General features: G+C 35.7%; 1 protein-coding gene and 1 pseudogene across 14 annotated transcripts in view; both read left to right on the top strand.

Annotated features, from left to right (window-relative positions):
- PTPN13 (protein tyrosine phosphatase non-receptor type 13) overlaps positions 1–22991 on the top strand; it is a 235368-nt gene that overhangs the window by 197220 nt on the left and 15157 nt on the right. For 12 of the 14 annotated variants that reach the window (XM_027095877.1, XM_027095881.1, XM_027095880.1 and 9 more), the window contains 6 exons: positions 474–544; positions 2885–2946; positions 5221–5314; positions 6033–6170; positions 6266–6354; positions 22274–22329. In XM_027095877.1, the coding sequence (XP_026951678.1) occupies positions 474–544; positions 2885–2946; positions 5221–5314; positions 6033–6170; positions 6266–6354; positions 22274–22329 (510 nt within the window). Of the gene's footprint in view, positions 1–473; positions 545–2884; positions 2947–5220; positions 5315–6032; positions 6189–6265; positions 6355–7021; positions 7518–22273; positions 22330–22991 lie in introns of those variants that run through there. The other 2 variants (XR_003430610.1, XM_027095885.1) reach the window with 2 other exon arrangements.
- On the top strand, positions 18984–21250 carry LOC113614407 (transcription initiation factor TFIID subunit 13 pseudogene; annotated as a pseudogene).

The following is a 22991-nucleotide window of genomic DNA, read 5'->3' as shown; positions in this document are numbered from 1 at the left end:
TGCTTTGAATATATATATTTTGTCTAGATTTTCACTTAAAGTAATTCCAAAGAAAAACACATATCAGGGGCTTTAGATAGGCAAAACTTAGTGATCTGTGACTTCTGAGTGTGGTTATCTTTGAACTATCACCTGAGTGACAGTGAACTAAGTTATTAGATCATGAATATTACCAGTGTTTTAAATGAGAGGGGAAATATGGTGATGTATTGAACTGAAACCCAAGAAAGATTATGTAAAGAAGTGATTCTTAATCTTTTTTCAGTCAAGAATGTCTCCCTCAACCATGTATAGATGAACCCTGATAAAATTTTGTCTGCAGCTTCAGGAAGTACCTAGACCCCCTGAAGCCCATCTAAAATAAAGTTCCTGAGGCTAAATAGTTAACAGATGGCTTGAAGGATATTTAAACAAACATCTTAAATAATTTGCAATTGCATTTTGTTTTGTTTTGTTTTTTGTAAACAACACAGAAATGGTCATCCAGTGGTTCCCAGTTCTAAGATGTCTGCTGTTTCAGCTCCAAAGTCAGCCAAAGCCAATGGTAAGGATATAGTCATTTTATGACAGTAAGTAGTTATAGAGAGGTAACTATTTTTTTCCCCAAAAGCAAGTTTGGATACTATCACCAAAATGTTTTTATTGCCCTTCCAGACTGTTTTGCAGGATCTGAGTGAAAAAATTACACTTAAATAAAAGCATCTCTAATATTCTGTGCATAATAGGAAAGAGTAGAGCAGCATGGCATTTAAAGCCAGATAGAACTGAGTTTACAAGTCCTGTGTAACCTTAGCAAGTTACTTGATCTGTATCTAAGCCTCTATTTTCTGCCAGTAAAATAAGAACATTAATAGTATCTATCTGTTAAGGTTATAATGAGACATAAATACAATAATATACTTACCACAATGATTGTCACATAATTTATTCAGACAGTTACTAAATTTCTTCTTTATGCCAGGCAGTGTTCTGGGCATTGTGAATATAGCAATGAGTAAACAAAGTATCTGTATATTCTAGCATAGTAATAGAAATTGTAATCTTAATAGTTGTGGCAGCAAACATTAATTTAATGCTTTTTCTGGACTAAGCATTCTTCTAGGCGCTCAAATCCTCACAGCAACCCTGTGAGACTAGTATTACTATTATCCTCCTTTTATAGAAGGGGAAACCAAGGCACAGAAAAGTTTGATAACTTGCCCAAGCTACAGGGTTAATAAATAGTCAAGCCAGAATTTAAACCTAGGATGTCTGACTCCATGCTCTCATTTACATAATCAGCTCAGTAAATGTAGCTTTTATTGATACAGGGGAATGTGGTTGAACTTAAAGAGTATTTGAAATGTAAATCCAGTACTTCTTAGTACTTCTTATATAACTAAACTTTTAGGTTATCAGGCAGTAGTATCCAAATACCAAAATAGCTAAAAGAAATCTGCCAATTGCAGTTGTAGTTTGATTATCTTTGTTCTCTGTTGTTACCTGAATGCCTTAGGGGTCCTTCTTGCTGCTTTCTAATAGTTCTGGTTCACATAAGAGTCAAACTACTTCACAGAACAGTCAGGAGAGCATTTTTCTAGTGACCTCTGAGAACACTCCTGTTTGTAACTTTCAAGGCAGAGGAGGGTAGCTGTGCCCTGCCCCCTTGTAGAAACTGCCTAGTAATCTGTCTTTATGGGATTCTCAGGCCTAATTTCTTTATGAATTCTGAAAATCACATAGTATCAGTAATAGGAACTCTCTTGTAGTGATGAAAATGTAAAATGGTACAACCATTTTGGAAAACAGTTTGACAGTTTCTAAAAAATTTAAACATATGCCCACCATATGATCCAGCCGTTCCACTCCTGTTTGTTTACTAAAGAGAAAACAAAGCATATATTCATACACAAAAACTTGTACAGGAATTTTTTAGCAGCTTTCTTTGTAATAACCAAAATCTGAAACCACTCAAATGTCTAAAATCTGTTGAATGAATAACCATTTGTAATATATCCAAGCAACAGAATACTACTCAGCAATAAAAATGAATAGACTGTTGATACATGCAGCAACATAATTAAAATAAAATAGGTATGCTGAATGAAAGAAACCAGACCAAAAAAAGAATCCATATTGTATTATTCAATTTATACAAGATTGTACAAAAGTGCAAATTAATCTATAGTGACAAAGGAGATCAGTGGTTGCCTGGGGACAGAGGGGGAGAGAGGAACAGGGGGAACAGATGGGAGAGATTACAAATAATAAACTATTGTGCTTTATACTATTCCAGTATGATTCTTTTGAACCAGTGGTTCATTTTTGGTATACTTTTTAATTATTTTTCCTGGTAGTTTAATAAGGTATCTCCTGGAAATAATGAATCTAATTTTTAACTGTAGGGGAAACAATATCATTTTTAATATATGTATTGAATTTTTGTGCTGATGTCTAAGAGTTAAAATCCACATTTGGTTTATAAATATACTAAAAGTCCTTTCCAGTTGTATCCATACTTATTTTTCTGTGTTAAATTGATAGTCTTTTTGAAATGAGATAAAGGACCTGCTATCTTTCCAATGACTATATAGTTCAGCACCTGTAATGTCTCTTCCATTTAGTTGGGAAAATCTATATTTAGTGTCTCACACTAGAAACATTTAGCCCAAACTGAGCTTTTATGCAAACTATTTTCTTTTAAGAAATTGGCTTTGTCCTTGGAATAAACCCTTCTCTAATATTTGATTCCATTTAGTTGATTTTAATCACTTTGTGATATGACCTCTCTTAGTGTATTAATAAAAATAAGAACATGCGCAGAAATACGGGTTTTCTTTCACTATTTTGTTGTCCCTAATGTGGTTCTGAGTGGCTCATCCTTTTCTTTCTGTTCTTCCTTCAGGTCATCACATTGTGGAGCCTTGTGGCAAACCGGCCCTCACACCTAATAACTCATTCTCCAAGGTAAGTGAAAAGCCACCTTCTTTGTGTCCTACTTCCTTATCTAAATAAGTAGCTTGTTTGTATTTTGAACCAAACTGATTTCATATTTAAATATTTGCCTTTTTTAGACACATGTATTGATTTTTAGATACATGTACTTAGTGAACTAATAGGACTTACTAAGTAACACACAATGAAAAGCCCCCACACAAGTAACCCTACATCATCGGGCACACATTCAGCTCTTAAATAGGCTGATTACTTATATAGATAGCTTTAGTGCTGGGATTTTTTATTAATATGCACAGTTCTTTTGGTTGTCTCTTAGATACCCAGAAGAGAAAAATGTAATTAAGAGTGGGTTAACATTGACCAGCAGTGACTCTCAAATGACAGATCTCTGCTACTAGTGAGGCAAAACTGTAGTGGCAAAAGAAATAGGCTTACTTGCTTTTTTAAAGACATAGAAAATGCTTTACTACATAATAAAATGAAATAACCTAAATCATTTAAGATTATCACAGGGAAATCTGGAGGTGTTTTAACAAAAATATTTTAATACGTAACTAAATTCCACTTTCAAGCTCTTTATTTAAGGCTACATTTATACCCATTTGTTTGGCTAACATTTCTTTTTACTTTCTGGCATGTAATATACACAGCTTCCAGCTGGATCTTCATTTCATGGAACTGTTTTATCTCACACGTATCTCATGCAATCTATTCTGAACCTCACTACTCAAATATCTTTCCACTTAAAATCCAGAGCTGAGGCATTTCCCTCCTAGTAATCTGAAAATCTTATCAGCTCAACAAGATTTCTGGAATTAGAACTTTTGTTATTCGTGATTGTAAACATTTTTTGTTGGAGTTAAAATCTTCCAGGAAGTCTCCTAAATGATATTCTGTCCTTGAATACTAATGTCTGTACTATGAATTTCTCATGAAGAGTGGAATTTTACAATCCAGTGAAATTTTTTGACATTATGTAACCATTATTTATGAAGAGATAATTTCATTGCATCTACTATCTCTACCTTTTATCTTTTTTATTCTTAATATCTTTATTAGAGTATAACTGCTTTACAATGGTGTGTTAGTTTCTGCTTTATAACAAAGTGAATTAGTTATACATATACATATATCCCTATATCTCTTCCCTCTTGCATCTCCCTCCCTCCCACCCTCCCTATCCCACCTCTCTAGGTGGTCACAAAGCACCAAGCTGATCTCCTTGTCCTATGCGGCTGCTTCCCACTAGCTATCTATTTTACGTTTGGTAGTGTATATATGTCCATGCTACTCTCTCACTTTGTCCCATCTTACCCTTCCCCCTCCCTGTATCCTCAAGTCCATTATCTATTAGGTCTGCATCTTTATTCCCGTCTTGCCCCTAGGTTCTTCATGACCTTTTTTGTTGTTGTTTTTTAGATTCCATATATATGTGTTGGCATACAGTATTTGTTTTTCTCTTTCTGACTTCACTCTGTATGACAGACTCTAGGTCTACCTTTTATCTTAACAAAAAAAGTAAAATCTTTAAAGCAAACCACGCTTTATTTGTATAAAATTATTTTAATTTATTCTAATCATTTAATACTGCATTTTGCCCTAATCATTTTTCTTTTAATAGGTTACGTGCCATGAAGTGCTTCACAATTAACCATTGAATTTAAAAGTTACATTCCATTTAATTAGTACTTTATAGTTATGAATCCATTGCTATTTTCCTTAAATTGAGATGAGGTTTAGACTAGATTTGAAAATCTTTATAGCCAACAGTTGATCAGATTGCTAAACTGAAGACTATGTCCATGTAACAACTTCACAAATACTTAAAAGATTGACTTTTTTCTCATTTCCCTGAACTTCTTAGTAGGTCTATTTAACTTTTTGAAGAAGTTCTATGGAAGACAGATCCCATAGAATATGCCTTAAAAAGAGATTTCTGCGGTCAAATAAATTTAGGAAATACTACATAATACATTTCTCTTTTGGCAACTCAAAATTTATATTAGTAAGCATTGTGAGAATTCTTGGAATAAAAATATTGATTTAATGTTGCTTAATCTAGTGTTTCCAGGCATATCTGATGATGGAAAGTCCCATACCCTTTGCATATTTCATTGCACTGGTATCTCCTAGAAGCACTGATCCAAGGTGGGGAGATATAAAAAGGGTTTTGTACCGAGAAAGAAGGGGAGAAGGACATGGAGGGACAGTGTGCAGTCCCTTCCTAATCCTGGATGTTGGTAAAATAGAAAACTAATGATTTGCTTTGGTTTTATACTTTAGGTTAATGGGAAAGAAATAATTGAAATTTTGTACCCTGAAAGAAAATGTTCTACTTATCAGATGAAGGAATCAGCAGACCTGATTCTATCCAAAGGTAGTTTCCCAAATCGAGTCATCCAGTTACTCTAAATGCCCTAATAATTCAAGTAATAAAGAAATGTTGGCAGCCTTTCTTATTTGCCTTACATGTTCCAGTAGCTTTAAAAGGAAAGATTATTGTTCAGAGAAATAAAAGAACAGCGTAAAATTAATATTAGCTGCACTACTGTACAAATGTCCAGTATTCATTCTCATCTCTAAGATTAAAATGATTTTTAAATGATTGAAGAGATAGCAGTTTTGTTTGATAATTGTTTCTTGTATTTTTTTGAAGCAGCAATTCACTGGCTACCTAATAACTGAGACATTTTTTCTTGGGGATGTTTGGGCTGCCCTATTTGGGCTGCCTTAATCTTTGTAACATAACTTCTTTGGTTGAAATTTCTTTAGTTTCTTTTATAAATTAACAATTTGGGATTAAGTTAGGGAAATAAACATTAAATTATTAATGTCCTTTGAAAAGGTGTATCATAGAGATTGATTTTGGTTTATTCAGTTGCATTTGTGTGGTCTTTTGTCATAACAGCCAAAGTAGCTCTAGAACTAAAAATGCCTGGGTCCCATTAGTGTAAACCACTTTTCCTGTCATGGCTGGTTTTTCAAAGTGGATGCTTAAAATTTGAAAGACCTGGCATATTATATTTGACACATTGTCTCTTTCTCATACCAATATTTTTTAAAGTAAAATCCCATGTAAATTACTGTTTTTCAAGAATCTGATGTACAAGAAGATGATATTTATGATGATCCTCAAGAAGCTGAAGTTATCCAGTCTCTGCTGGATGTTGTGGATGAGGAAGCTCAGAATCTTTTAAACCAAAATAATGCAGCACGAGATGCCTGTGCTCCAGGTAGATGAACCAGAATGAGTAAGTTGGTACACGGAAGGAGTACAGGAAGGCCTCTACAGAGCATTTTAATTCCTCTTGGCCTATTTCTTTCCCAGGTGCATTGAAAACCAGTGGGAAGTTATGTGAAGAGAGAGCAGAAGATACAGACTATGATGGTTCACCTTTACCTGCAGAGTTTACGGAGGTAAGGATAATACCTAGGTAAACACTCTGTGATGCTATATCTTGTTAGAATTCTCTGATGAGGCCTTACCTCTCCCTACCTACCAGTTTCCCTTCTAAGTATTAAAGATAATATCCTGATGGCTGGTTAGTAACCTCAGTAAGAATTAGAACTGATGTCATTTACTCATTTTGGAGAAAACTTGCCTTTAAATCATTTAGCCTCTTTTGGTGAAGGTTTCCATTCAGGAAAATAGTGCCCAAAAATCTTTTTTTTTTTTCTTTTTTTGCATCTTCATTATTATTACACCAAATCAAAGTTGGTAATTCCAAGATCCCATTCCAGTTAATACCTAACCTAGGTAGAAAACTTGATTTTTATCCTTGAGTGCTTGTTTTCTTCTGCCCCTCATGGATCCTTGGTCTTAATTATCATGGAAACATCTCATTCTTTCATTTATTCCATGGCTTTTGCTCTGATTGCTCTGCAATTTCAGTTGAGACATGTTTTAAAAGATTTAGACAGCTAACATTCATAATACATTAAACTAGTTGGATGCAAACTAGTAAAAATAAGCTGTACAGGAATTAGTGCTTAATATATAGTATATACGTTTGTTAAAATCTTTAAAAAAATAAAACCCCAACGTTGGAATCATCTGAGATTAATTTTATTTTTTGCATTTAAGAGTCATCCTATGCCAGGGAAAGAATTACTATTCAAGTTTCCCCAAGCCAAAAAAAAAAAGAAGAAGGAAGAGAAAGAAACAATTAATTTTCAAAAATGTAATCATAGACTTATTTAAGACTAAGACTTCAGATCTTCTGGGACATTGAGCTGACTAAGAAAAAAGCATGAAATAGTAGATAAATAATATGTAAGCCTGCTCAAACTAGGCATCACCCTTATTTATATGAATCTGATCTTGCCCATTGTTCTAGGATAATTTCCCTCACAAGGCTTCTGATTCTTCCTATTGAACACCTTCAAAATTGTCAAAACTAAGCTCGTCTGGATTCTTACCAGGCATGTACCCACACACAATCTCATATACACGTGATTATTTTCATTAAATACTTATATATAATTAATGTATGTAAATACAAGGAAGCTTATATCTGTTTTAGTATGTATTTCCTAATCTAAAAAAATGATTACACAAATATTAAATAGCTCACAATGTATCATGCTGTAGTGTTTTTAAGTTATTGTTCTTTTGTACTACCTAAATATTAATAATTATAACAATAAGCTCTTTGAAAAAGATTTTCTGAACACTTTAAATCATACCAATCATATTTTTATTAATACTATTTAAAATACCCCTTAAAATGTATGTTCTGAAGTCTCTTAACTAAGACAGTAAATAAAAATCTTTAATATCCATTTCAAAATCCAATGCCTTTTCTTTAAAAAAAAAAAAGCTTAACATAATATAGATTCTCTTTTACACTGAGCTATTATAACAGAAGTTTATAGCAGAAACCTACATTCAAGTTGCTTTTTTTATTTTGATAACGAAGACACTACATCCTCATTGTAAAAAAAATATTTTAAACAGAATCATTTAAAAATGCAAGCTCCTGGGGCTTACCTGCTGGCACAGTGGTGAGAGTCCACCTGCCAATGCAGGGGACACGGGTTCGTGCCCCGGTCTGGGAAGATCCCACATGCCACGGAGCGGCTGGGCCCGTGAGCCATGGCCACTGAGCCTGCGCGTCTGGAGCCTGTGCTCCACAACGGGAGAGGCCACAACGAGAGGCCCGTGTACCGCAAAAAAAAAAAAAAATGCAAGCTCCTTTTTTTACCCATTCCTCATCTTCATCTGAGATAGCTATTGTTAAAGTATTGGGTTTTACCCTTCTATTATACATATGAAAACATGTAATTTAATATACTTTTTGTCACGTGATTCCAAATTTGATTCTCAGTTAAAATTGATCATTACACTCTTTCCACTAATAGGTAAAAATCTGTCTCATATTTTCTTTTTCTTTTTGAAACTTTAAAATATTTATTAATTCATTTATAATAACAATAATCAACCTATTACATGTCAGCATAAATCACGTTTTTAACAGAAAATATCTGTATTTTCCAAAACGAGAAAATATGTGAGAAGAGTGGCATTGTTTTACGTTAAGTTCTTTTTACATAAATTTACATCACACTTTTTTTATTCAAACAAAGTCACAAAAATTATAATCATCCTCATCAGTTCACTCAGTCCCATGTAATTAATTTTTTTTCATCTTGATCTTTTGTTAGTACTTTTATGAATTCATCAGTTTTCCATTAGAGTTCTGAAAATGCTTATTCATTCAGTTCAGCAGTATAGTCAGTTACCAGAAACCTGTACTTGTCACAGTCTTTTCAATGAATTCCTTGAAGATGAAACCCTTTTATAGGAACATTTTTGCAAAAGCATCAGAGTACACCCAGAACTGTCTGTAAATGACAAAAGACTTAAAAATGGCCACGGTTTAAGATTTGATGAAAGTTCATAATAATGCAATTGACAAGCAAATTTAGGTACTTCTGAGATATATATTTTAAAGTAAACTAGAATTATGACTTATAACATTATACCAGAACCTATAAGATTTTTAGAAATTTCATGTAATGTCTGAAACATTTATATTAACATATTTCCATACAAATAACTCGAACAGAGTTTACTATTCGTTTGTTTTTTTCTAATTTTTGAATTTTATTTTTTTATACAGCAGCTTCTTATTAGTCATCAATTTTATACACATCAGTGTATACATGTCAATCCCAGTTGCCCAATTCAGCACACCGCCATCCCCACCCCACTGTGGCTTTCCCCACTTGGTGTCCATACATTTGTTCTCTACATCTGTGTCTGAACTTTTGCCCTGCAAACCTGTTAATCTGTACCATTTTTCTAGGTTCCACATACATGCATTAATATATGATATTTGTTTTTCTCTTTCTGACTTACTTCACTCTGTATGACAGTCTCTAGATCCATCCACGTCTCAACAAATGACTCAATTTCATTCCTTTTTATGGCTGAGTAATATTCCATTGTATATATGTACCACAACTTCTTTATCCATTCATCTGTCAATAGGCATGTAGGTTGCTTCCATGACCTGGCTATTGTAAATAGTGCTGCAATGAACACTGGGGTGCATGTGTCTTTTTGAATTATGTTTTCTTCTGGGTATATGCCCAGTAGTGGGATTGCTGGATCATATGGTAATTCTATTTTTAGTTTTTTAAGGAACCTCCATACTATTCTCCATAGTGGCTGTATCAATTTATATTCCCACCAAGAGTGCAAGAGGGTTCCCTTTTCTCCACACCCTCTCCAGTGTTTGTTGTTTGTAGATTTTCTGATGATGCCCATTCTAACTGGTGTGAGGTGATACTGTAGTTTTCATTTGCATTGCTCTAATAATTAGTGATGTTGAGGAGCTTTTCATGTGCTTCTTGGCCATCTGTATGTCTTCTTTGGAGAAATGTCTATTTAGGTCTTCTGCCCATTTGTGGATTGGGTTGTTTGTTTCTTCAATATTGAGCTACATGAGCTGTTTATATATTTTGGAGATTAATCCTTGGTCCATTGATTCATCTGCAAATATTTTCTCCCATTCTGAGGGTTGTCTTTTCGTCTTGTTTATGGTTTCCTTTGCTGTACAAAAGCTTTGAAGTTTCATTAGGTCCCATTTGTTTATTTTTGTTTTTATTTCCATTATCCTAGGAGGTGGATCAAAAAAGATCTTGCTGTGATTTATGTCAAAGAGGGTTCTTCCTATGTTTTCCTCTAAGAGTTTTATAGTGTCCGGTCTTACATTTAGGTCTCAAATACATTTTGAGTTTATTTTTGTGTATGGTGTTAGGGAGTGTTCTAATTTCATTCTTTTACATGTAACTGTCCAGTTTTCCCAGCATCACTTATTGAAGAGACTGTCTTTTCTCCATTGTGTATCCTTGCCTCCTTTGTTATAGATTAGTTGATCATAGGTGCGTGGGTTTATCTCTGGGCTTTCTATCTTGTTCCATTGATCTGTTTCTGTTTTTGTGCCAGTACCATATTGTCTTGATTACTGTAGCTTTGTAGTATCATCTGAAGTCAGGGAGTCTGATTCCTCCAGCTCTGTTTTTTTCCCTCAAGACTGCTTTGGCTATTTAGGGTCTTTTGTGTCTCCATACAAATTTTAAGATTTTTTGTTCTAGTTCCATAAAAAATGCCATTGGTAATTTGATAGGGATTGCATTGAATCTGTAGATTGCTTTGGGTAGTATAGTCATTTTCACAATATTGAGTCTTCCAATCGAAGTACATGGTGTATTTCTCCGTCTGTTGGTATCGTCTTTAATTTCTTTCATCAGTGTCTTATAGTTTTCTGCATACAGGTCTTTTGTCTCCCTAGGTAGGTTTATTCCTAGGTATTTATTCTTTTTGTTGCAATGGTAAATGGGAGTGTTTCCTTAATTTCTCTTTCAGATTTTTCCTCATTAGTGTATAGGAATGCAAGAGATTTCTGTGCATTAATTTTGTATCCTGCAACTTTACCCAATTCATTGATTAGCTCTAGTAGTTTTATGGTGGCATCTTTAGGATTCTCTTATGTATACTATCATGTCCTCTGCAGACAGTGACAGTTTTACTTCTTCTTTTCCAATTTGTATTCCTTTTATTTCTTTTTCTTCTCTGATTGCCGTGGCTAGGACTTCCAAAACTATGTTGAATAATAGTGGTGAGAGTGGACATCCTTGTCTTGTTCCTGATCTTAGAGGAAATGCTTTCAGTTTTTCACCATTGAGAATGATGTTTGCTGTGGGTTTGTCATATATGGCCTTTATTATGTTGAGGTAGTTCCTTCTGTGCCCACTTTCTGGAGAGTTTTTATCGTAAATGGGTCTTCAATTTTGTCAAAAGCTTTTTCTGCATCTATTGAGATGATCATATGGTTTTTATCTTCAATTTGTTAATATGGTGTATCACATTGATTGATTAGTGTATATTGAAGAATCCTTGCATCCCTGGGATAAATCCCACTTGATCATGGTATATGATCCTTTTAATGTGTCGTTGGATATTGTTTGCTAGTATTTTGTTGAAGATTTTTAGATCTATATTCATCAGTGATATTGGTCTGTAATTTTCTTTTTTTTTTAGTATCTTTGTCTGGTTTTGGTATCAGGGTGATGGTGGCCTCATAGAATGCGTTTGGGAGTGTTCCTTCCTCTGCAGTTTTTTGGAAGAGTTTGAGAAGGATGGGTGTTAGCTCTTCTCTAAATGTTGATAGAATTCACCTGTGAAGACATCTGGTCCTGGACTTTTGTTTGTTGGAAGATTCTTAATCACAGTTTCAATTTCATTACTTGTGATTGGTCTGTTCATATTTCCTATTTCTTCCTGGTTTCAGTCTTGGAAGATTATACCTTTCTAAGAACTTGTCCATTTCTTCCAGGTTGTCCATTTTGTTGGCATAGAGTTGCTTGTAGTAGTCTCTTAGGAGGCTTTGTATTTCTGCAGTGTCTATTGTAACTTCTCCTTTTTCATTTCTAATTTTATTGACTTGAGTCCTGTCCCTCTTTTTCTTGATGAGTCTGGCTAATGGTTTATCAATTTTGTTTATCTTGTCAGAGAACCAGCTTTTAGTTTTATTGATCTTTGCTGTTGTTTTCTTTGTTTCTATTTCATTTACTTCTGCTCTCATCTTTATGGTTTCTTTCCTTCTGCTAACTTTGGGTTTTGTTTGTTCTTCTTTCTCCAGTTCCTTTAGGTGTAGAGTTAGATTGTTTATTTGAGATTTTTCTTGTTTCTTGAGGTAGGCTTGTATAGCTATAAACTTCCCTCTTAGAACTGCTTTTGCTGCATCCCATAGATTTTGGATCATCGTGTTTTCATCATCCATTGTCTCTAGGCATTTTTTGATTTCCTCTTTGATTTCTTCAGTGATCTGTTAGTTATTTAGTAATGTATTGTTTAGCCTCCATGTGTTTGTGTTTTTTACATTCATTTCTAATCTCATAGCGTTGTGGTCAGAAAAGATGCTTGATATGATTTCAATTTTCTTAAATTTACTGAGGATTGATTTTTGACCCGAGATGTGATCTATCCTGGAGAATGTTCCATGCGCACTTGAGAAGAAAGTGTAATCTGCTGTTTTTGGATGTAATGTCCTATAATATCAATTAAATCTATCTGGTCTATTATGTCATTTAAAGCTTCTGTTTCCTTATTTATTTTCATTTGGGTTGATCTGTCCATTGGTGTAAGTGAGGTGTTAACATCCCCCACTATTATTGTGTTACTGTCGATTTCCTCTTTTATAGCTGTTAGCAGTTGCCTTATGTATTGAGGCGCTCCTATGTTGCGTGCATATATATTTATAATTGTTATATCTTCTTCTTGGATTGATCCCTTGATCATTATGTAGTGTCCTTCCTTGTCTCTTGTAACATTCTTTATTTTAAAGTCTATTTTATCTGATATGAGTATTGCTACTCCAGCTTTCTTTTGATTTCCATTTGCATGGAATATCTTTTTCCATCTCCTCACTTTCAGTCTGTATGTGTCCCTAGGTCTGAAGTGGGTGTCTTGTAGATAGCATATTATGGGTCTTTTTTTTTTTTTTTTTTTTTTTTTGTGGTACACAGGCCTCTCACTGTTGTGGCCTCTCCCGTTGCGGAGCTCTGGATGCGCAGGCTCAGCGGCCATGACTCATGGGCCTAGCCGCTCCATGGCATGTGGGATCCTCCTGCACCGGGGCACGAACCTGTGTCCCCTGCATTGGCAGGCAGACTCTCAACCACTGCGCCACCAGGGAAGCCCATGGGTCTTATTTTTTTATCCATTCAGCAAGCCTGTGTCTTTTGGTTGGAGCATTTAATCCATTCACATTTAAGGTAATTATTGATATGTATGTTCCTATAACCATTTTCTTAATTGTTTTGGGTTTGTTTTTGTAGGTCCTTTTCTTCTCTTGTGTTTCCCACTTAGAGAAGTTCCTTTAGCATTTGTTGTAGAGCTAGTTTGGTGGTGCTGAATTCTCTTAGCTTTTGCTTATCTGTAAAGCTTTTGATTTCTCCATCGAATCTGAATGAGATCCTTGCCAGGTAGAGTAATCTTGGTTGTAGGTTCTTCCCTTTCATCACTTTAAGTATATCATGCGACTCCCTTCTGGCTTGTAGAGTTTCTGTTGAGAAATCAGCTGTTAACCTTATGGGAGTTCCCTTGTATGTTATTTGTCATTTTTCCCTTGCAGCTTTCAATGAATTGTCTTTAATTTTTGCCAGTCTGATTACTATGTTTCTCGGCATGTTTCTCCTTGGGTTTATCCTGTATGGGACTCGCTGGGCTTCCTGGACTTGGGGGCTATTTCCTTTCCCATGTTAGAGAAGTTTTGACTATAATCTATTTTCTTGGCTCCTTTCTCTCTTCTCCTTCTGGGACACCTATAATGCAAATGTTGTTGTGTTTAATGTTGTCCCAGAGGTCTGTTAGGCTGTCTTCATTTCTTTTCATTCTTTTTTCTTTATTCTGTTCTGCAGCAGTGCATTCCACCATTCTGTCTTCCAGGTCACTTATCCGTTCTTGTGCCTCAGTTATTTTGCTATTGATTCCTTCTAGTGTAGTTTTCATTTCATTTATTGTATTGTTCATCTCTGTTTGTTTGTTCTTTAATTCTTCTAGGTCTTTGTTAAACATTTCTTGCACCTTCTCAATCTTTGCCTCCATCCTTTTTCCGAGGTCCTGGATCATCTTCACTATCATTATTCTGAATTCTTTTTCTGGAAGTTTGCCTATCTCCACTTCATTTAGTTGTTTTTCTGGGGTTTTATCTTGTTCCTTCATCTGGTACATAGCCCTCTGCCTTTTCATCTTGTCTGTCTTTCTGCAAATGTGGTTTTTGTTCCACAGGCTGCAGGATTGTAGTTCCTGCTTCTGTTGTCTGCCCTCTCTGTCTCATACTTTCTAATGCTTCCCCTATTATTCTCTTGCATAGATATACCATAATTTATTAAATTGATTATATATTATGAGTATTAAATTTATTATAAACAGTAATGCAGCAAAGATTCCTATTTCTTTATAATGTAAATTCTAGGTCTCACAAGACAGAATTATGCCCTCAACCCCAGCATTTCAAAAGTTTGTATTATTTTTCTGATTACTGCAGGCATTTGAGTTTGTAGTCTGTTCTAGTTTGCTTGGGCTGCCATAAACACCACAACCTGAGTGGCTTAAAAAAAGAGAGAGAAAATTTATCTTTTCACAGTTCTGGAGGCTGGACATCTACAATCAAGGTGTTAGGAGGTTTGGTTTCTGGCAAGACCTCTCTCCTTGGGTTGTAGGCAGCTCTCTTCTAGCTGTGTCCTCACATGGTCTTTCCTTTGTGTGCACACACTCCTGGTGTCTCTTCCTCTTCTTATAAGGACACCAATCCTATTGGATTAGAGCCCCATCCTCATGACCTCATTTAGCCTCAGTTATCTCCATAAAGACCCTATTTCCAAATACAGTCCCATCGGGGGTTAGGGCTTCAACCTGTGAACTTTGGCGGGACGCAGGTCAGTTCATAACACAGTCTTTGTCTTAGCCACTTATAAAATATAATCAAGGGCTTCCTGGGTGGCACAGTGGTTGAAAATCCGCCTGCCAATGCAGGGGACACAGGTTCGATCCCTGGTCTGGAAGGATCCCACATGCCGTGGAGCAACTGATCCTATGCACCACAACTACTGAGCCTGCATGCCACAGCTACTGAAGCCCACATGCCTAGAGTCTGTGCTCTGCAAGAAGAGAAGCCACCGCAACGAGAAGCCTGCACACCACAACAAAGAGTAGCCCCTTCTTGGCACAACTGGAGAAAGTCCGTGCGCAGCAACGAAGACCCAATGCAGCCAAAAATAAATAAATAAAATAAATAAATTTTTTAAAAGAAGAAAAGAGAACACTCATGTGCACGTCTTTGTGTGGATATGGAAAATTTAATTATATATGTATAATCAAATTTTCTTCACTATAGTTACAAAACAAGAGCTCTAGGCATAAATTCAACCAAGAATGTATATATTTATATTATGAATACTTTAAAACTCTACAGAGAAGCACAAAAGAAATATTAAAGAAAAACATTCCTTGTTCTTTGATAGAAAAAATCTAAAATTTAAGTTCTCCCTAGATTCACCTCTAAATTAAATATGGTCCCATAAAATATTTTGAGGTTTCTGTTTTGTTTCGTTGCTTGTTTTAATAAGAGGCAGGGTGGCTTTGTGAAATGATTGTAAAGTTCACATAGTAGAATTAGGATGTAAAACTATCCAGAACAAATCCAAAAATTAAGGTTCTTGGAGGGAGAATATTCCTACCAGTTATTAGGAAATATTATGTAAATAATACATAAGTTGTCCTGCCACCAAAATATAGATAGAGCCCACAATTTTGTGTCTTGAGAATTCAAAATGTTTAAGACCAAGTATTTCGGGCCAGTCGATCCTGAAAAACAAATTAGCACTTGAATAGGTGAGACTTCTGCTTTAGAAGAGATTTTGACTAATGGTAAGCAAAACAAAGAAAGCAAAAAACAAATTTAGGAAAAGAGGACACAGGGTACTGAAATAAAAACATGAAAAAGTTTCATGTGTTTCAAAATCTAAATGTGTTAAAGTCACAATGTTAATTATATTCATAAGAAGGCAAATTCAAAAGAGACAAATATGACTAATCTTCATCGCTGAAAGACTGAACCAGTATTCTAGAAAAGTTTTGTTTCATCTTAACGTTTCTCGAATATTACCTACATTTGAGTAGTTTTAAAGAGTTCCATAGCGTTTTTTTAAATATTCAGAAATTTGTAAGTGTGCCACGTTGGGAATCACCCTAAACAAATGATTATTTACTGAATTGGTTCTTAACAGTATATTTTGCAACCCTGAAAGTTTTATCATGTGCCAGAAGTTAAGGTGCTATCCACTGGTATTATAAAAAGTAGAGGAATGTCCTTTTTAAAAAGAAAGATTGTCCCTCTGATAGCTACTTGTGTAAGTCATTGCATTTGTCCCTCTGCTGCAATTAATTGTCTCTATACTTAACTATAGTAGCCCCCGGCCCCCCATCTACAGTTTCACTTTTGGGGTTTCAGTTACTTACGGTCAACCACAGTTGGAAAATGTTAAGTGGAAATTCCAGAAATAAACAATTCATAAGTTTTAAATGATGTGCCATTCTAAACAGTGAGATGAAATCTTGCTCCGTCTCACTCCGTCCCACCCAGGACATAAATCATCCCTTTGTCCAATGTATCTTGCCCATTAGTCACTTAGTAGCCATCTTGGTTATCGGAGCAGTCATGGCAGTAACCAAGTGTTTGTGTTCATGTAACTCTTATTCAATGATGGCCCTGCAGTACAAGAGTAGTGATGCTGGCAATCTGGATGTTGCCAAAGAGAAGCCATAAGTGCTTCCTTTAAGTGAAAAGGTGAAAGTTCTCTACTTCATAAGGAAAGAGAAAAATCGTATGCTGAGGTTAGTTGCTAAAATCTACAGTAAGAACAAATCTATCTGCGAAATTGTGAAGAAGGAAAAAGAAATTTGTGCTGGTTTTGCTGTTGCACCTCAAACTGCAAAAGTTAAGGCCACAGTGCATGAAAAAATGCTTAGTTAAGATGGAAGAGGCATTCAATTTGTGAGTGGAAGACATGAACAGAAAACAGAGTTCAGCACTTTCCATGGTATCAGGCATTCACTGGGTGTCTTGGAATGTATCACACCTCAAATAAAGGGGTACTACTATACCTCTTAGCGAAGTACTTCAGGCCAATGTCTGTGTGTTATTTGTGAATGAATGCCAGTCATACACATTATTGTAAATTACTACCGAAAGTTTCAAAACTCTTCACTTCAGCTGTTGCTGAACTTGTTTATTTTGGGGATAACAGGGTAAGAAGGGACGTCAGGGTGTCCGTCCTAAATTTGCTTGTGCAATCTAGCAGTCAATTTGGGAGATGTACACACGCAAATAAGTAAATTTTCTTCCTCCATGGAAGCTCTGATTTCCCACAAATAAATTGAAATTAATATCAGAATAAATTTTACTTTCAACTCTACAAAAAGGTATAGTAAGAAAACATATCCTGCTTTTTTATGGAGTGTCTATGTGGAGTTCAGAGAGGATTATAAAGAATTAGGGAATATAGGGGCTATACAGGAGTATGTGGGTGTGGTTATTAAAGCCTCCTAGAGAATTAGCATTTTAAAGATTTTGATAGGTGAGATAAAATGGGAAAGAGCATTCCATACCGAGGAGCTTCTCAGCAAAGGTACGAAGGTCTGGATCAACATGGAAAATTCAGGGCACTAAATCATTGCTATTAGGGTATCACATGGTGTATTGAAAGCTAAGGCTTAAAAGATAGGGATGGGTTCATGAAATGACTTACATGCCATGCCAAAGAAAGAGCCCATATTTTCATCGGCACTGGGCACTACAAATTATGTAGCTGGTCCTAGGTCCAGCAGATACCTCCTCTACTCTTCAAGTTGCTGAATCTGGATTCTTTGAGCAGTAGGATTACAAACTAACCTTCGAACAGGCTGGCCATGATAAAAAACCTTAAATCTTTTCCTTGAGGCAGTACTACAGCCTCCTCCTCTTCCAAAGAGCCTACAATCCAGAATGAGAAGAGAGACTGACCCACCCCCAAACCATACATAGGTAAACTTTGCAAAAATAGTGAAAAATTGGTTAATACAAGCATTGCTATAGTGTATTTCCAATTGGGCTTTATCTCATTATTTTAATGTTAATAATAACACTTTTCTAATAAATTTATTTATTTTTGGCTGCATTGAGTCTTCGTTGCTGTGCGTAGGCTTTCTCTTTGTTGTGGTCTGCGGGCTTCTCATTGTGGTGGCTTCTCTTGTTGCAGAGCACGGGCTCTAGGTGCGTGGGCTTCAGTAGTTGTGGCTCACAGGCTCTAGAGCGCAGGCTCAGTAGTTGTGGCGCACGGGCTTAGTTGCTCCATGGCATGTGGGATCTTCCAGGCCCAGGGCTCGAACCTGTGCCCCTTGCATTGGCAGGCAGATTCTTAACCACTGTGCCACCAGGGAAGCCCAGTAACACCTTTATAAAAGGCTGTATACTTTGCAAAATGATTGCACACATGGTGATTCCTAGATCAGGATTATGATGGGGAATAAGAAATCCAAATGACTACTTGGAAAAAAGTTTTAACCCAGACTAAAATTATCAGCTTCTAAAAGCGGATAAGGAGGGCTACCCTGGTGGCGCAGTGGTTAAGAATCCGCCTGCCATGGGCTTCCCTGGTGGCGCAGTGGTTGAGAGTCCGCCTGCCGATGCAGGGGACGTGGGTTCATGCCCTGGTCTGGGAAGATCCCACATGCCGCGGAGCGGCTGCGCCCGTGGGCCATGGCCACTGAGCCTGCACGTCCGGAGCCTGTTGCGTTCAAGCCCTGGTCTGGGAAGATCCCACATGCCGCAGAGCAACTAAGCCCGCATGCCGCAACTGCTGAAGCCCGTGCACTTAGAGCCCATGCTCCACAACAAGAGAAGCCACCACAATGAGAAGCCCGCGCACTGCAACGAAGAGCAGCCCCCACTCGCTGCAACTAAAGAAATCCCGCACGCAGCAACGAAGACCGAACACAGCGAAAAACAAATTTATTTTTTTAAAAAAACGAATAAGGTCTAAGAAGGTTTTTTTTCAGTTGTCAGTGGATAAAAACAATCTACTTTATTTCTTCCACCATAGAAGTTCTGTGTTTCCCTCAGATAAACTGAAAATGATATCAGAGTCACTTTATTATAGATACTTTTTAACTACAGAGTCTGTACCTAAAAGATCAAATAAACACGCAATTACAAGTTGTGATAAGGTCTATGAAGTTTAAAAAAGTGCTACGAAAGAGAATACGAAGGAGACCCACTTTTAGACTGGGTGGTTAGGAAACATCCTCAGAAGGTAAAGACACTTAGATTAAACAAGGAAAAAGTGAAAAAAGAGCGATTTGAAGAGCTAAAAGAAAGGCCCATCAGTTTGAAGCCTAGTTAGTGAAGAGGAGAGTAAAACCAGATGGATTGTAGAGGTAGACAGAGGCCAGATAATGCAGGATCTTGAAATGGAAGGAATTTCTCATTTAAGATAATTTGTCCTAATGAAGATTTAAATGTAAGATTAACCATGTAAGAATGCAACTTGGCATCTCCTTCTGATTGTAGCAAACTGCTTCTGCAGGACTTGGGTCTCTGTGGCACCATACTCAGTTAAAGTACGACCTGATTGATCTCAGTTTCCTAGGGAGACACCCCTCACTTTAAAAAATAAAAGGGGAAATATGATAGCCCTTACATGTGGAATCTAAAATATGATACAGGCCCTGGGTGCTGGGATGGCAGATGAAGAAGAAGACCCCACCTTTGAGGAAGAAAATGAAGAAATTGGGGGAGGTGCAGAAGGTGGACAGGGTAAAAGAAAGAGACTTTTTTCTAAAGAATTACAGTGTATGATGTATGGGTTTGGGGATGACCAGAATCCTTATACTGAGTCAGTAGATATTCTTGAAGCCCTTGTCATAGAGTTCATCACCGAAATGACTCACAAGGCAATGTCAATTGGAAGACAAGGTCGGGTACAAGTTGAAGATATCGTCTTCTTGATTCGAAAGGACCCAAGAAAGTTTGCTAGGGTTAAAGACTCGCTTACTATGAATGAAGAATTGAAACGAGCTAAAAAAGCATTTGATGAACTATGGATCTTGACATTTTTTGTACTCTCTGAAGTTTCATTATTTTCTGGGGAAACCATATTTAATAACTATATTTTCCACAGTAACGTTCTGATATCTAGCCATGTGAATGAAAAATAGAGAACCACAACGTTTTCAGTCTTTATTTTCGTGTCTTCAATTTTAGAGTGATATTTGAGCCTTTAATTGCCTGCCATTATATTACCATACTTTGAATTCATTACTGGATTTTAATGACCACATGTAAGTCAAAGTACCTTGCAAACCATTCAGTTCCTTCTGACTTTTGACCATCTAAATGATGAATTAATATTTATGTATTAGGTGTACTTGTGCCATTGTAGGCTGTACTGTAGCTGTTTAATATGTGAAATCTAAATGGTACCTTTGATAGCGAAGACATGTGTTTCATGTATTCTAAAGTTTTTAGATTACAGTAGTCTTAAGTTATTAAAAGACTTTTAAGGAGAAAATGATAAAAAATACAACCTTTAAGGAGAAAATGATAGAAAATACAACCTTTTTTAGGAGTGTTTATTTATCTTAAGATAATTTGTTTTAATACTCTTTAGATAACAAGAGTGATTTTTTTCATTTTAATTTTTTATTTTTTGAGAAAGTAAAACTTTCCTATGAATGCTTGTGTGTTGGAAGACTTATTTGGTTTAAAATCTTCAGGTCTTATACTATTTGTCAGTTTTTAAGAGAACTCATTTTCCCAGGTCAAAGCTTCTAAAAATAAGTGCTTTCAGTAGCAGGATAAGCATTTGGGGTAGTGTTTATTAAAACTTATTTGTTAGTACTTGTTCATTGTGGAAATGTGTACTTGACTAAGACCATGTGTGGCCATGGAAACCACTTTTGTAGTTCAGCATATACAGGTTTTGTGCGTATTTAGCTTATTGTATTATTCTTGCACTTAGCTTAAAGTAAGGATTAAAATTGCATTTAAGGGGATCATTGGATATTACTGCTTGTGAAACTGAATGTTTTGTGTCCCGCTTATAAACATTATCTATGAATTAGTACTTAGGAAAATTTTACTTTCTTAACCTATCAGTATAAGGAATAAAGTATGAAAAATTAAAAATAAAAAAATATGATACAAATGAACTTATTTACAAAACAGAAAGAGACTCACAGATATAGAAAACTTAATGGTTACCAAAGGGCAAAAGGGGTGGGAGAGGGATAAATTAGGAGTTTGGTATCAGCATATACAAACTACTATATATAAAACAGATAAACAACAAGGTCCTACTGTATAGCACAGGGAACTATATTCAATATTCTGTAATAAACCATAATGGAAAAGAACATGAAAAAGAATATACGTGTGTGTATATATATATGTGTGTGTGTATGTGAATCACTTTGCTGTACACCAGAAACTAACAAAACATTGTAAATCAACTATACTTTAATTAAAAATTTTAAAAATTAAATAAATGGGCAAGATAACACATTGGAAATTTTAGATTTTAAAATTGAAGTAGTGTAAAAACATATGCCATGTATGCACATCTAAATAATTGTTACTTTAGATTTTTCTTTTTCCTTACCTCTATACATTCATATTCCTTATATAAGAAATGAAAGGGACTTCCCTGGTGGTACAGTGGTTAAGAATCCGCCTGCCAATGCAGGGGATGCGGGTTCGAGCCCTGGTCTGGGAAGATCCCACATGCTGCAGAGCAACTAAGCCCGTGCACCACAACTACTGAGCCTGCGCTCTAGAGCCCACGAGCCACAACTACTGAAGTCCACGCGCCTAGAGCCCATGCTCTGCAACAGGAGAAGCCACCGCAATAAGAAGCCTGTGCACCGCAAGGAAGAGTAGCCCCCACTCGCCACAACTAGAGAAAGCCCACGCGCAGCAATGAAGACCCAATGCAGCCAAAAATAAATAAATAAAATAAATTTATATATATATAAAAAGAAATTAATGAAAAGCCAAGATGAGTGTGAGGTGAATAAGTGGAGCCAGCCAAAACTCTTGTGCCACTGCAGATGCCTTAGCCACAGTTTGGCATGCATTGATTGAATGTCGTGTGTCTTTGTAACATGATGATGATGAATAACAGTAAATATAGGAAATAAAATTGAACATTATATAGGATTGTTTTTGGTTTGTTTGTTTGTTTTTTTGGTACAATGGGCTAATTTGATTTTGGTTTCTCTTTGTTGTAGTCTACCAAAATGAACGGCTGTGAAGAATATTGTGAAGAAAAAGTAAAAACTGAAAGGTAAAAATACTATTTTTCAAATATTTATAACACTTTCATTCTCTTTTTAGAAGTGCTCTCAAGATTTCCATTTAGATGTTGATTTTAAAATTAATGTGTCTTTTCCAGTCAAATGAGACTTATTGAGTAGATTATGGAAGTATGGTTGAATATTAAAAATGTTTCTGAATGTTGTTACAAGGAAGTTCTAGTGACATGTGACAATGTGTTTGTTATGACATTGCTCAAAAAAAGCAATGTATTCTCTTGACCGTCAGAAAAAATGCAAGAAAAGTCTAAAAGGAAATGTGCCAACGATGATGATAGTACCTTCTCCTGGTGTGATTATAGGTAACCTATTTTTCTGTTTCTCTAAATTTTTCTATACTTCACAAATTTCATTCTTTAATAAGAAAATAAAACCAAAGAAGGTAAGAAACATTTTAAACCCCCCACAAATGTTTTTCTTTTTGAAAACGGTTTCTAATATAAAATAAGATTTTTTGTAACACTAAATGATGTCTCAGGAAGAGTTTATATATATTGTTGGCCAACAAAGTGGTTGTACGTAAATTTTGCTTCATATTAAATGATAACCAAACAGTCAAAGGGAGCTATTTCCATTTTCCTAGAAAAGCAAATTGACAGTGAATTTTTCACTAAGTTAGACAGGGGGTACATAT

This window comes from Aethalodelphis obliquidens, unplaced genomic scaffold (assembly GCF_003676395.1).
Source record: "Aethalodelphis obliquidens isolate GAN/ISIS:26980383/991018 unplaced genomic scaffold, ASM367639v1 scaffold95, whole genome shotgun sequence".
NCBI lineage: Eukaryota > Metazoa > Chordata > Mammalia > Artiodactyla > Delphinidae > Aethalodelphis > Aethalodelphis obliquidens.
Note: the sequence above shows the minus strand (reverse complement) of the source record. Positions and strands in the feature narration are given on the sequence as shown.